The sequence below is a fragment of the Cydia amplana genome, chromosome 23 (assembly GCF_948474715.1).
Source record: "Cydia amplana chromosome 23, ilCydAmpl1.1, whole genome shotgun sequence".
Classification (NCBI taxonomy): domain Eukaryota; kingdom Metazoa; phylum Arthropoda; class Insecta; order Lepidoptera; family Tortricidae; genus Cydia; species Cydia amplana.
Window position 1 is genome coordinate 10,820,562 of NC_086091.1, and position 16,787 is coordinate 10,837,348.

The window sequence follows — 16,787 nt, forward strand, 5'->3', positions numbered from 1 at the left end:
TGTTCTTTGATTAAATGTTTTTAGGGTTCTGTGCCTTAAAAGTAAAAGAAGGATCCCGTATAATAATATCAGGAACACCCAAATATTCCGAAATATGTTTTTCCGACTTTCATAACATCGATTTTCATAATCACGATTTTTTATATGTCCGAAATATCGAAATTACTTTGAAAACCACGAAAGAAGAAAATCACGACTGTGCTATTTCCGAATACTTAAGATCCGATTTTCATATGGACGAAAGCTTAAAGTTCCGATTTAGAAAAAATCCGAAAATATTTTTTCCGAATTTGTCTATTCCGAAAAATCATTGACCGATCGGAAATAAAGTAATTCGCTATTCAGAAATTCGATCTTTTGTAAACTCGAAATAATGTAATTCGTGATTTTCAAAATAAGACTTAAACGCATTTTTTTAAGTCTAACTAACCCATACGCGAATCGGAGCACCCCACTATCCACGTGGTCTTGTCTGTCCTACCCCTAGAGTGTATGTAAAAAGCCGGAGGCGTGGAGGGGACCCCCGACAGGCCCGAAACTTGTCGCCAATAGCGCCAAAAAATTTAAGTGAGTGAAATCGTTGTCGTCTAAACGGTTTAAAATATGATCACTCGTGTGTATGTCAAACGTCAAAATTCCGGGTACCAACATAGATTTTGACATTTGCGGCAGTAGTGCTGCTGCAGGTGCAGTCTAAATCCGAACATCACTTTAAAGGGTATTTCTCTCTGATAGTGCACAGTCAGCAGCAGAAGTTGCTAAGCGGGCGAGGTGTTCAAAATTACCTCGACATGCTCTTATTCTCTTAACAATAAAGTCGCGTCCAGATCATTTTGAACACCTGGCCCGCTTAACAACTTCTGCTGCTGACTGTACGTCATGGCGCTGCGTGTAATATCTTGAGAGGTTTGTTGGTTAACGCGAGGATGTTACCGAGATTGGCTCAATCTTGCCCCAATCTCTCACCTAAGAGCACATTCATTACGGAAGTGCGGTGCTATGGGGTTATTCCGAACGAGGCTGTTCCGAAATTTAAAAAGATCTCCTAATTTAAAAAATATTGATATTAGTCTAGATTGGTTGTCATTTGTTCAGTTCGCTGGCATTAAATGTTTGTAAGTTGTGATTCCCTGACTAGAGTTGTGTCTTTCGCGAGAAAATTCTCCGTTTACTATGGGGAATATTCTCGAGCGAGAACAATTCCCATACAAAACACAAAACGTTCTCGGGAACGGCACAGTTCTATGTTTCCGAACTAACTGTATCATCATCTTCCTGGTGTTAACCCCGGCTTTTTGCCACGGCTCATGAGAGCCGGGTCCACTTGGCATCTAATCCCAAGAATTGGCGTTGGCACTAGATTTTACGCAAGCAACTGCCATTTCACATTCGATCCCAGAGGGCATTCATGTGGGTAGTAAACATAGGTACAAATAAATGCCCTGGGATTCAAACCCAGGACCTCCTGCTCCGTAGGCAGTCACTACCGATTACAGTAGAGTCCGGTTATAACGACGCCCAAGGGACCGCTGATATTACGTCGTACTAACCGGTCGTCGCACTAAACGAACTGCCAATTTTAATATATTTATTTAATCAAAATAATGACATCATTTTGTATTTATTAATACTTATGCGACAATCAACGAAAAAATAAAACATTTTGATTAAAATATTCATTTACGTTAGTATTACAACACTTTGTCTTAAATGCAGAGACTTGTGTGTTTAGAAGAAGCCACTTTTGTAGGTTCGCGTACTCACTCATCATCCGCAAATTACACGAATCCCGTAAAATAAAAAGTCGTAAATTTTAGGGATCTAATCAAGGTGACAATAAAAAAATAAATAAGTTTTTTTGTCAAAAATTTCAATTTTGACTCAAGCCTTTATTGCGGACTGTTTACTTTTGTTTCAACAACCAACCTATAACCAAACAGTTCCTATGGCCACCTCCAGCTCGAAGGTACCAAAATATTGCATTGTCACCCAACTTACATAATTATGTATGTGAAGTTTAAGCTCAATTGAATAATGCGAATTGGGTTTTATTTAGTTTGCAAGATTACGAAAAGTCACAGTTTTTCATCTTGCTGCGTATAGGCAAAGGGGGGAGGGGAGTTGGGTGCGCGGAACGGAGTAAGCTTCTTACCAACAATTTATTTGTAAAAATTACGTTGCTCGTCGTTGTAACCGGACTTGACGGACGGATTTTGTGTCAATTTCCGTCGTTAAAAGCGGTCGGTCGTTATAAGCGGAGTCGTAATAAACGGTTGTACTTTCGCTCATACTAAAACCAAACAAGTGCTTATACTTACGTCGCTATAAGCGGTTGGTTGTTATATGCGAAGTCGTACTAATCGGACTCTACTGTATTAGGCTAAGAAATATTTAATAGATAACATTTATAAAATGTGACTTTCCATTTCAAGTCCAGTCACGAACACGAACAGTACTCTCTACTCTCACAAAAACCTATTGGAATAATCCCAATGCACCTTACTAGTTAGTGCTCTAACTTGTCCTGAATTGGTAAACGCCTGTTCAATACAGCACCAATAAGACATAACCTCCAAACAATTATACAAACAGGCGTATTCTGATTTTAATATTAAAATCAAGAATTAAATCTGGATTAGTCAGTGTCAGAAGTGACGTTTTTGTTTGAAGAAATGTCACCTTTGACACTGCCAGATCAGATCCATAACTGAGCGTTTCTTTAATTTTTGCCATTTTTATATATTGTGACCTTTTTTACCACTTTTGTGTTATTTCTACTCAGAATCACTAGCTCTTTCGATCCTAATAGGATAAATAAAGGTCCCAGAGATTTTTCCTATTGTGTTACCATTTCCCCATAAACTTTGTATGGCGATAACAAAAAGGAAAGTTTGAAAAATGTATTGAAATATTAGGACACTTTTTTTCTTCTATAAGGATGAAAAGGGCTCGCGTTCCTGACTAGAAATAACACAAAAGTGGCAAAAAAGGTCACAATATATAAAAGCGGCCAAGTGCGAGTCGGACTCGCCCATGAAGGGTTCCGTATTTAGGCGATTTATGACGTATTAAAAAAAAACTACTTATTAGATCTCGTTCAAACCAATTTTCGGTGGAAGTTTACATGGTAATGTACATCGTATATTTTTTTTAGTTTTATCATTCTCTTATTTTAGAAGTTACAGGGGGGGGGGGACACACATTTTACCACTTTGGAAGTGTCTCTCGCGCAAACTATTCAGTTTAGAAAAAAAATGATATTAGAAACCTCAATATCATTTTTGAAGACCTATCCATAGATACCCCACACGTATAGGTTTGATGAAAGAGTGTCAGTTCTAAGTATAGGGAACCCCAAAAATTTATTGTTTTTTTTTCTATTTTTGTGTGAAAATCTTAATGCGGTTCACAGAATACATCTACTTATCAAGTTTCAACAGTATACTTCTTATAGTTTCGGAGAAAAGTGACTGTGACATACACGGACAGACGGACAGACAGACAGACAGACAGACAGACAGACAGACAGACAGACAGACAGACAGACAGACAGACAGACATGACGAATCTATAAGGGTTCCGTTTTTTGCCATTTGGCTACGGAACCCTAAAAATGGCAAAAAATAAAAGATACTCTCAACTAATCCAGATCATAAACTGTTATTAAAATCAGAACATTCTGAACACTCCTGAAAGTTATTGGCAAAATTGAGCGTTGATTTGAGCAATAAATTCACGAGCCATAATAGCAAGATGGTGTCACTAAAATTGTGAACAATATTGTAAAGTTACGGCGCCTTACCCCCCGACGCTTGTAAACTGACACACCCGATACAGTAATAAACTAACCTATTAATGTAGATCTTTTGCCCTTAGGGAAGATTGTAACTTAAGTTTGTGGTGTTATTTAAACTCAAATATCGGTTATGGGTAATGTTTAGATATAACAAAAGAAACAACGGGTTGCACTCCGGGAGTGCCGGCAGAATTGAAAACTCAATCACTATTACAAAATGTCTGCAGCACTATGTATAATTGAGGTTAACGCCATCTAGCGTTATTTCGTCGCATTACTTGAAACCCCTAAGCACATCACTGTTAGTACTCGAGTTATATTAATACCAGTTAGATCGAAAATCACTAGATGGCATTTTACTACCTTTATTTTATTATTTACTATCAATAAAGAAAAACTCAATGACATTGAAGTAACAGTTTTTCAATCAGGTCACGTGACCGTCTTACGTCTTACGGTCACGTGACACCTGTTACGACTTTAACATTTTTTCCCATCACAAAAAGTGCACAGCGCCGCTAAAGAAGTTTTCACTTCAAAAAATAAAACATCTTAGTTATATAACCAGGCGTGTCTCACTCCGCGATTTCGTCGCTTTGCTACAGGTAGCTAAAAGTACATCCGTTCCGGCCCCAATTTTGGGGAAAGCCATAAGCCGCGCGTGGCGCTGTCGCCACCTAGCGGCCATATCTGTGCTGATCGTAACAGACGCGTTTTGTTAGAGAGTGAGTCTTCTGTACTTAGTACTATTATTTTATTCTGTGATATAACGGTGTCCGACGTCCGTAGCGTAGTTGGTACGAAGCTGAAGGTCCCCGGTTCGAATCCCAGTAAGGGTTTTTATTGTGTTGATCCCAAATATTTGTTTCTGAGTTATGGAAGTTATCTATGTATAGTCCCTAGTACCTACAAGCTTTGCTTAATATGGAGCTAGGTCGATTTAAGAATGATACCAAAACATATTTATATCTGGTTTTGGGTAAATGAATGATAAAAAATAGTTAACATAATACATAAACTTTTTATAAAAACTTTTTATAATTTATTGTATTTCTATAAGTGAGTGAGTAATTGGCTCTGTGATTCTATTGTAATTTCTGGATATATGTAGCGCTGTTAATTTTCCATGTAAGTACAAAAAAAAATAAGTTGTAAAATATGCGCAATCGAGAGAACAGATTTCTCTTTTTTTGTGGCCATAAATTCGTTAATTATATTAATGTTGATTGCTTTTAACAAAAATGAACATGGTAAATTTTCTACTATTGCTCATTTTAGTTAAGCGTTTCGTTGTAAATATTTAATTTATGAATTACCCTCAGACAGCGCAACCCTCTATCAAACACCCTTAACTACAGATTAGTTCAGGAACTAACATTGAAATCTAAAATCGGGCAAGTTCCGACAGTAACTATCACTTTATTGGGCGCTGTAGTATATTGCCCGGGAGTTTGGCAGGGGCGGACTGTAAATGAAATAATAATAAATAAATATTGATCATCGTCCCGATAGTCGGTTTAATGAAGAGTCTCGACCAACATCTTGAGAGACTCTCGCTAGGTGGTTGGATCAAGGGTCAGATGCAGAAGGCGGTGATCTTGGACACGGCGCGGATAGTCCGCCGGTTCCTCTCTCTGCAGCCCTGACCACCGGTAGCTTGGGCCTTGCCCCGCTGCCGGCGGCACCCTAGGTTATGTTTTTTATAATGTGTTTATATGTATTTTGTATTGTTTTTGTAAGTGTTTTTGTATTTTATTTTTATATCCATATTATAAAATAACCTAACCTAAGATCAAAAATAAATAAAGTGAATAATCTACATAAGAAATTAAGGAGATGGCAGAACGACTTGAATGCATTCTACCCCAAATGGTGGGAAAATGCCGAGAAAACGATGGGAGGCCTTTGCCCAATATTAGCGGGACACCAAATAGGCTAATAAAAATCTACATGACATTAAAAAGCTCTCCAAAGGGACTCTACGTGCTGGATTTTTAAGTCATAATGTATTGTTTGTCATAATAGTATAAAACTGTCATATAATTAGTCATAAAACTGAAACCGTTAACTTTTCAGGATTTTCGTTCGATAGATAGATTAGGTTAGGTTTGTTTTATGGTAATCCTGAAAAGTGACGCGTTTCTGAAACAAATGAATTATAACGAAAATGCGGGCAAACAATAAATTATGACTTAAAACTTTTTGGGAAACAATTAGAGACCCGTTGGATCTATATCTCAACGCAAGCCTATCATAAGACCGGGATTTATAGGCCCGTGAAATCCAAAATGGAGTTGCAAATAATAAATATGATGTGACAATCTTACACATATTGACCTAGGTCACGACAATAGGTATTTGTCATTTTTTTATGAATGGTATTAAAAAAATTAAAAAAATAAAAATAAAATTAAAATTATTTATTTTCGTAAAATATACAAGGTATCAAGGTAAGGTATGGTAGGTGGTATCAGTCGATCAGGTTTGTTTTGAGCATCAAATGTCTGTATGGGACCCATTGTCTTAATGATACAACAGACAAAAGTCAAAAGTCATGATACAAAAGTCACAGATGATGGTTAAAGTCTGGCACCCGCACGTTACTGACGAAACGCTTCTAACAAAATGACAATACATCGTGTCGTCATCATGTAACGTTAGAAGCCGTTTCGATGTATGGAAAACAAGGAAACTGCGATTTTGTCGGTGAAATATTGCGTTTACGTATATGATTGCTTTACAATATTTTTTTAAATATAATGTACCTAAGGAATCGAATGGTACCATTACTTTTTCCTATTTAAAATTAAAAAAAAAATAACATCAAGGTCTTCTATTTTTTTATTATCTCCATATATTTTGAAGTGAAAATTTCTTTGGCGGCGCTGTACACTTTTTGAGGTGGGGAAAAAATGTTAAACTCGAGACAGCGTAAGACGATCACGTGACCGTAAGATTTAGATGGCCACTCATTTAGATGGCATTTAAATCAATAAAGAAAAACTCAATGACATTACATGAAAAACTGTTACATGTAATGTCATTGAGTTTTTCTTTATTGATTTAAATGCAATCTAGTGAGTTTCGCTCTAACTGGTATTAATATAACTCGAGTACTAACAGTGATGTGCTTTGGGGTTTCAAGTAATTAACGCTAACGCTAGATGGCGTTTACCTGAATTATACATAGTGCATTTTGCACTTGTCATTGAGTTTTCACTTCTGCGGCACTCCCTGAGTGCAACCCGTTGTTTTTTTTGTTGTTTCTAATGTATTGTGATAAATTGCTCATTTTCTATCTATTTAACTAGATTTATAGTTATAAAATTCAACACGTCTCCCTTCAAATTCAACCCTATTTATAATCTTGATAACATCTTAAGAAAAGTATACTGGAAGCTGTCAATGCCGGCCCTGCTTGCATGGCATTACACCATCACTTAGGCGCCCAGGCCAATTTTCAGCCACCCGATAAATTGCCGGAATGTATAGCTAATAAGTGGCGAGATAGTGGGCCAGGGCGGGCGACGTATCGATAATATGGGCGATTGATAAAAAGAGTAGAGTCGATGATATTGTACAAGCCACTCTTATATGCATTTTGTTAGCAGGTTTGATGAAAATGATAATTTGTGAATACATAAAATAAATATGCTATGGTTTAAGTGTACCTTTCTTAGTCTTGGTCACCTATTAAGTATATATATTATTAATCTATAATACACACAGACAAAGAAACGAATATGGTCTAAAAACTATTCATATTCAGTGAATATAAGTGATTTTTGGAATATTAATAATAAGTAATGAAGTAATAATTCAATGTAGTTTTCAAAACCTAGATCAATGTGAGCAATGCAGAAAAATTATGACCTCAGCATAAGTGAATGAAAATCCCAAATTGCTGGCTTACGGTATGAGTATACACACTTACTGTTTTGTGTATTTTTAGACAGAGAAGTTATTTATTAATGAAATCCATAAATGTTTTGAAAATAAAAGCATTATTGAAAAAGAAATCCAAGTTTATGCAAAAACATTAAATATGTCTTATCAAGAAAAAAGTTAAATGAATAGTTTTTGATCATTCATCCAGAATAACAATGTTTATAAGTAGTCCTAATACTAAAGAGACGAAGTGGTAGGATCATAAATCTAAACAAGAAAGATATTATGTCTAGTTTCCTACGTAAATCGACGAGTCATACAAAACCAAGTCCAGTTTTATGTAAGCACGATCCATCGATAACCCTCATCCCAGCACTAAACCTAATGGAGGTCGAGAGTTTTACCACCTTGCAATATCGAGGGTCGATACATTGTAGGGAGAGGGATTTGAGCATGTACTTTGTAACATGTCCATTAAATTGAATTACTTTGCAAGTCTGGGGTAGTTGTAACTTGTAATTAAGTCTTAAATTTTGTTTAACTTATTAATTTGGTGCTTAACTTACTAAAGTCTTAGCTTTGTTGGAAATTCTATATTAAGTACTAATCTGTCTGTATTTTTCTTTTGTGTAGCTCAAACTTCAGATAGGTAATTAATTCGAGAGATTTACATAATTCTCGTCGAAAATGGAAATATTCTTAATGTAATGTTAGTTCTGTTAGGTTAAAAATGTCATAATATTTTGTGTCATACATATCAACGTAGCTCCAACCTAAGGAAAGTTACGAGCGTATACTATGGTATAGTATACTAAAATGTGGGCGTTGATATAGGTCCTTTTTTATTGGAAAACTACATACTTAGATATATAAAAAAGCATACATTTATTTCAAGAACAAAATATTCGTAATAAACACAAATATAACTATGAAAATAGAGTAACGAAAGTAAGTACAGCTTAGTATGATGAGAAATAAGAAAAACAATGTTAATTTAGTAATTAGCATTGAAATGATTTGTTTCTGATACACAAAGTTTATCTGGAAGAGATCGCTCTTCAGCGATAAAACCTCCTGTTTTCTACCTGTTTAATCAATTATTTTCTTTAAACTGTCTTACTGAGATATACTTATAAAGAGTATTCTATCTACTTATCTTACTAGGAAGAGTCACTATAGAATACTTAGAGCCATTTAGCCTTCAATGTTCATAAAACTATTTTAATTGCCAGTTATTTATAATGTCCCACTGCTGGGAAATTGGCTTCTTTTATCTGTCCTTAGCAAAATTGTTAATAAATTGTGGAATTCATATTTATATTTGCGTCTGCAAGAGATTATCTCACCACCATAATGGAAGCCGTGATGGTATTTAGTATTTACCTTTTTAAAACACAACCGCATCAGAATATTTCCAAAAAACACTCTTCCAATTATTTAAGCTTCGCAATATAAAGAAGAATTCAAAAACCTTCCTTTCGCGAGATAAAACAGAATTAATCGTGACAAAATAATTATCAAAAAACAGAACAAAGAAATGGAGCACAAAAGAAAAAAATATTATCAGCAATCATAAAGTAAATTCTACAAAGAGAAATGTTAACACCGGCGAGGCCGGGATTTTTAAGAATAGGGGAGAGGTGGCTTCAAAAGGTGTCTTTGGCAATGATCTGTTGGAATGATAATTTTGGTGGAAGGAGGCCATTTGTTGCAGTGTTCGTGAAATAAAATGTAATTATTTGCACTCCATTGGTTTTATTATCTGTTAGGTTGTACGTCTTAGATTAAACGGTTAAGGGAGGGAGGGAAAACGAGATAGTATATAGGTATCGTTTTATAGTTTTGTTGTAATTTTTGGTGTCATACTAGTAGGCAGTTCAACTTTTCTATAAGTTAGTGGTTATAGAATATTTATATCCATTCAAATATTTTTCAATAAAATTAAGGCCCAATTGGTTATCTTATTTAATAGTTTTAGTGTACGAGTACGAGTTATTTCTAAAAAGACTTGCCATCATACAATTTAAACAAGAGAATAAGTTTTTGGCAAAAAAATAATTTTTGGTACAAGCTTTTATCGCTGACTGTACTTTTCTTACGACAGACAACTAATACTCATCGAGACAATTTTAAAAAACCCTAACACAATTAGGTTGCGTTGTTTCATCACAGAGTTCCTATGGCCACCTCCTGTCTCCATCATCAGATCAGTTCGACAGTACCATATATTATTATTGTATTGTCATCAGAACTACATACTTACAGCTGCCAATTTTCATGACGCTACGATCCTTGGAAGATGGTTAAATTAGTTACCTTAGATTCCATTACATAGTTACATACAGGTCGACCTAATAAAAGCTTGTTAAAATATAAAGTCTTGTTTCAAATCCGTTACCGAAAACCGGTATTTTTTTTAGTATTTTCTGGTTTTTACACTATTGAAACTTGTTATATAAAAAAAGAGTTTTGTTACTTAGAAATCAAATCAAAATGGAATCTTGAAATTCGTCAAATGTAATGAAAGTCTAGTAAGAAAGGATTTTTGAAACTGCTAAGAAAAAGGAAATGGGATTGAATGAAATTTTTAACATCTTTAGAACGAAATGGCGGGTGGATGAAGATGATGTATTATAATATAAATTATCTATTCTAAGACGTTATGACACTTATGACGTAGATATGACCCAAGTCGCCTTAACCTCGACTTTTTCCAGTTTAATTTAGCAACGGAATAAATTTTCATTAAGAGAGATACGGGGTTATTAATGGTCGCAATTATACGGATAAGGAAAAACTCATTTAATTCAGCTAATACCTATTAGAAACTAGCGGGTGATTTAGGAACGAAGTTGGGAGTGAGATTTGTGATGTGTGAGCTAATTTGAGGCTGGATTCTGTAGCACATAATCAAATTCAAATCATTATACCTAATACTAATGCATTAGATCACACAACATTTATAATATATTTGTGGGCATATAATAATACCTCTCAGATGGCTTCTTATACACACTAAAAGATACACAAATACATACACGAATATACGGGGTGACAAGGCTAAAGGCGAATTTAAAAAAGTTATGGCTAGCAAACGAAACTTAAAATTAATTTGAAGGATGTGTGCGGTATTGTAGGTTTTGTATATAATAATATATTTATTATAGAATATATACGTATTTAGTTGTATATATATGTATATATTTGTAGTAGGTAAGCTACTAATATTATAATATTTTAAGTAAAGTAGAAACTTTTCGTTTTTTTATTGTTTAATTTATTTTCTTTTTTCCTTTTTTGCGCCGTTGGTACAGTACGGATGTCTACCGTCTCCAATTCTCCCTCAATTGCTCAAAGGTTAACTGGAAGAGATCCCTTAGAGGGATAAGTTCGCCTTTGTACTAATGACGAATGTTATTTTTCCTGTTTTGTTCTGATTTTTGTACAATAAAGTGTTTTACTACTACTACTACAAGGCTGGTTCTCTATTCGTAGGCGTTTTTCGCTACGAATGGGAAAAGCCGTGTTATTGGCTACGCTCGTAGCACATAGCTCGCCCTGGCAGTGAATGTGTCAATAGCTATAAGGGTCCCACAGATTACCAGTTCATCTACTGTCACCTTTTGCGTTAAACTAACAGGCTGATATCGTCCGGTGAACTGGTAATCTGTGGGCCCCTTAGCTAGTCCCCTTTAGGCCCACTAATCCGGGGCTAACCGGTTAAACCTGAAGTTACCATGGTTACCAGTACAATTTGACACTAGGTTAATGGTTTAACCGTTCAACCCCGGGTTAGTGGGATGGTGCAAGTACTTGACTTACCTCGAACATCAAGCTTGACTCGTTTCACGATCGGTTCGTCCAAAGCATCAGATGAGACGGAGCATTTGAGTTCCCCACCAAGCTCTTCTCGGGATATCGTCAGAGCGAGGCTCTGCTGGACGGTCGTGTTATCAGGAGTTGCGCGTTCGGCTGCAACAAAGAGATTGTCTATTTAGAAAATCGTCAGTTATATCGACATAACCTACAGTCGGTACTTAAGTGTAAGGCCTGAGTGGACGCTCAAGTTGGGCGTGCAGCCGGGCGGGGCGTGCGGCGTGCATGTTAAACAAATGCAAGCGTATAGGAGCGGCCTTAGTGCACGCTGCTCAAATCACTTGTGAGCCCGACGCCACGCTGCACGCCCCGCCGAACGCTCCGCGTCGAGTGTTCACTCGGGCCTTAGTGTAAGTGCCGGGACCTAGCAGTGCGGTGCGTGGGCACTGCTAGGTCCCGGCAGTATACCAGCGCTGCGGCAGCAATGCTTCAGCGTAATGCTGAGTCGGCGCCATTTCGCGACTACACAGTCGACAAAAACAATCCTCGTATATAGATAGTTAGTAATTAGTTTATAAAACTAAAACTTCTGTCTACGTACCATACACGTAGGCAGAAGTTTTATTCTTATTTTAAGTCCATTATTTTTTTATCACGATAATGTTTTGCAATAAAGTTTTTATCTATCTATCTTAAGTTGTTGAAGACAATGTAAAATGGTATCCCACCAAAAACATTTTCATGTAAAATGTTGCCAAGATGAGACCGAATTGCTCGCACTCTCAAAAAGTTATCAGATTTTATGTAGAGCCAAGCTTCTAACTCGAAATGCTCTAAATGCTCTAAACTCTAATTCCACAAACCCAAAATATGTGGCATGGCCGTTTCGTTACTACAAAAACTATTTGTATGGCAGAAAAGTAACGAAGATTAAATACATTATTCACCTTACGCCCATGTAACACGCTGTTACGATACACATGATGAACTATCTACTTTAGGTAGAATATGTAGCATCCAATAGTACATTACGATACAAGTGCGAAAAGTAGCAAATTCGCAACGAGTGCCGATAAATTAAAACACGACCGACGGGAGTGTTTTAAATCTACACGAGTTGCGAATTACCTTTTCGCACGTTTATTGTACAACATTTTACAGTACATATGGCCGTTTCAATTTTCGACATACGCACGTATAGTGATAAAATTAGCACCATAATGTATTGTCAAAATATTTTTATTTTTCAAAGGATCTCTAGAAAGCATTATCACATTACAGAGTCTATTTCTAAAAGCGTTTCTCAGAACAAAGGCGTTTTACACATTCTCTTTAATTGAAAAATACAAAGCAAATTCATGCATCACTTAAACATTTCAATTAACTTAAAACATTTTTTACCTTTAATCTTTATTCTTTAGACCGTAAAGTTGAAAATCAAACGCGTTTTCCTATTCTCAGTGTGAAAAGGTTGTATGTTGGTGTGTTTTTGTACAGTATTTGTTACTTTTTAAAGGTGATCGGATACAGATTGATGGACTATTCGTAGGATTGATCCGGTGTCTGTTCAACTGTAAAGTGAAGTGAAATAAAGTTATTTTGAAACGGTGAAACGAAAACGTACAGAAAAAGTATTCAAAATGATGTTACCAAATGTATTGACCTGGCCGCGTAGCCAACATGCCAATCGCAACGGTCCGTAGCGATCGAAACGCAACTGTCACTGTCGCACTAATATGAAAGAGTGATACAGAGACACAAAGCGTTTCGTTGTCGAAGCGATAACGATTGTAACCTTGGCTAGGCCGGCTGGGCCCGTTTCTCAAAAGCTTATAGCTTGTAATACAAGTGGAAGTCCCTTTCTAACAAAAGCTGTCAAAAAGTGAAATCCGCTTGTTTTACAAGTTACAAGATTTTGAGAAACGGGCCCCTGAGGTTTCATTTCTTGCACTATTTTAACTGCAAACATAAAGGTGACATTCGGATGTCAACTGCACCTGCATTACTGCTGCGACGTTACTGCCGCCGCTCTGTATCAGTAAATATCTTCACAAAATGAGTGACGGACATATGGGGCATTATATATGAAAAGGGACCTTATTGTCGATGGCGCTTACGCCGCACAGCGTCGCGCGGCATTGTATTTATATCGGAGCATCGTTAATAATGGCGTAAGCGCCATCGACAATAAGGTCCCTTTTCATAGATAACGTCATATGTTTAGATAAACCTATTAGTACCGCGTGAATATTTCGTCGTTTTGTTAGTTAAATGTCGCAAAATACTATGAAAATGAAGTGATAAAAAGTTAGACGACCACGGAGTTGCAGTCGTCCAAAGGCTACGTTGTCAGTATACCATAATGTAACCTGTATGCTTATCAACTTGCCACCCACATCCATACTAATATTATAAATGCGAAAGTGTGTCTGTCTGTTACCTCTTCACGCTTAAACCGCTGAACGGATTTAGTTTAAATTTGGCATAGATATAGTTTGAATCCCGGGCAAGGACATAGGATAGTTTTTATGTCGGAAGTCACCCCTAAAGAGGGTGAAAAAGAGGGTGTAAATGAGAAAATTAATGAAACGCTTGTTAATTGGTGTAAGCAATGAAGCATATTATACTCCAAATGATTGCCATTAGTTTTATCCAGGCGCTATACTGGTGGAACTAATTCTACGCAGACGAAGTCGCGGGCAAAAGCTTGTACCTACTAAATAAAGTAAAGAAACCCCAAAACGATTTACTCAAACTAACTACATAAACCTAAACTATCAAAACATTCACGAAAACCGCTTATCGAATAATAACGAAATAAACTCTCAACAAACTCTGTTCATAAAATTACCCGAACTATAAATTACCTTCAATAACCCAATCCTTATACTATCGGGTAGTTTACCCCGATCAGGGGTAGTTTACCCCGATTAGGGGTAATTTGACCCGCGGTGTTAACACGCTTGTCGATGTTAATGTTTGTTTTCAGTGGAATGGGCTTACGAAGTGCGTGTGATGTACATATACGATGAATTCATGTTTAACAGTCAGATAGTTTTGATCGCAAAATTCAAGGAAATGGATTAACTGCTACGCTATTTTAAATATTTCAAGAGTATAAATAGGTAACCTTATTGGTAAACAGGTACTTATTAACTAATCCCCCGCCGCGTCTGTCTGTCTGTATGTTCGCAATAAACTCAGAAACTACTGAACGGATTTTTATGCGGTTTTCACCTATCAATAGAATGATTTTTGAGGAAAGTTTAGGTGTATAATTTGTTAAGGTCTTGTGTAAATTGGTTGAAATATGATGATGTTTGTTAATAATATCGGAATAATCACACTGTCTAGAACAGTGGTTCCTAACCTATTCAGTCCGGTCACCCCTATGACTAACTAGAGAATCTGATTTTATCCCTCCTCCCAATGGTAATAAAAAATAAAACGTGTACGTTTGTTGTATTGTTATATTAGGTTAGGTTATTTACCCCCGTAAAATATCAGTTTTACTCCCACGGGGGTAATTACCCAGGTAAGGAACCCCTGGTCTAGAAGCTTTAAACACACAATCCATGGTAGGATTGTCTCTCTTTTATTGGTGTACTAAAAAGTCTGCGATAGTATAACTGGAAAAAGTGGGGGGAGGCCTTTGCCCAGCAGTGGGACATTACAGGCTCCTAATAATAAGTATACATACATATCATTTCATTTCATTTATTTAGTCACAATTTACATTGCATATGAATATACATTATAATTAAAATTAAAAATAAAACTTAAATAATATCATGCACCTACATATAAGTAACAATTATTTTACAAGTCTTACCTAATAATATTTACAGATATGTCAGAATAATTATTGAAATATTAAGTCAAAATATTATAGTTTAGTCAATAAAGATTTTTATCATTAATAAAGTCCTGGACAGAATAATAGGACTTCCTTAAAAGAAACACTTTAAGCCTTGCATTGAAAATACGATAATCTACTATAGATTTCAACTCGATTGGTAATAATAATATGTAATTTAATATTATGTATTAAATATAATATGTATTATATGTCTAACTTTTAAGGATAACCTACTATAGCCATCGATACGTCAAGCTAATGAAAATAATTAGGCATGTGAAATAATTTAAGGCAAAGCCCGGCTTTGGGTGGCTAGTTTTTGAAATACCTATATAATGACCACACGGACAACTCTACATATATATCATATTCTGACCCCTCTGTCTGCTCACATATATAAGCCGAACAAACACACCGACCTCAATCGCCAAGGGACGAACCTCAAAGTTTTTCCAACTAAAAGGCTCAAACAAATTTAATTAGGACAAAGTAAATCCTAATATATTTCCAATGATACATGTAAGAGAATTAGATATTATGAACCTTAACGTTCATGTAATAAGGGTTATAAATGGTCGAAATGTTGTATAGTTAGATGTTTATAAAGATAAACTTTAATACAAGTGTGATAAGAGTGATATTTGGGAAATATATTTGGGTTGATTATCGTAAAGTTGTGTGGGAAATATACCGTTTAGTGGGATCACTAAATTTTAAGTGGGTATAATCGATTATCCGCATGACTAATTAAAATTAGTAGTACCCTTTAATGTACAGTCGCCACCAGATATATCGGAGCGGTCGAGGTGCTCACAATATCTAAACACGCACTCTAACGCCTTAACAATAGAGGAGTGTTCAGATATTTTGTAAGCACCTTAGGCCGCTCCGATATAAATGATGACGAAATAATTTGTGCAAAATTTATTATGATTCTTTAAAGTGAATTTTAGACCTATGCTCGTAATTTTTTAACCGCCTTCAAAAAAAAAGGAGGTTCTCAGTTTGACCTGTATGTATGTATGTATGTATGTATATTTGTTCGCGATTATCTCGCGTTTGGCTGAACCGATTTTGATGCGGTTTTCAGAAAAGTGTTTGTTACATTCTCGAGAAGGTTTTAGTATACATAGATCTGAGCTGATGCTGAACCCTGGCTGTACCTAGTGGAACTCAGGTTTGGTGCAACATAGGCCCACGCTGTTTTGGTCATCCGACACGCCTTGATAAGCACTTGGGAGAGCAGTACCCAAGATAGAGCTGATGCTGAACCCTGGATGTACCTAGTGGAACTCAGGTTTGGTGCAACATAGGCCCACGCTGTTTTGGTCATCCGACGCGTCTTGATGAGCACTTGGAAGAGCAGTACCCAAGATAGAGCTGATGCTGAACCCTGGATGTACCTAGTGGAACTCAGGTTTGGTGCAA

At 36.2% G+C, this 16,787-nt stretch overlaps 1 protein-coding gene across 2 annotated transcripts in view; it reads right to left on the bottom strand.

The window, feature by feature from the left end:
- The window catches only part of LOC134658781 (hemicentin-2), a 559,330-nt gene that overhangs the window by 54,389 nt on the left and 488,154 nt on the right, over window positions 1-16,787 (bottom strand). For both annotated transcript variants that reach the window (XM_063514419.1, XM_063514420.1), the window contains exon 6: window positions 11,507-11,656. In XM_063514419.1, the coding sequence (XP_063370489.1) occupies window positions 11,507-11,656 (150 nt within the window). The remainder of the gene's footprint in view (window positions 1-11,506; window positions 11,657-16,787) is intronic.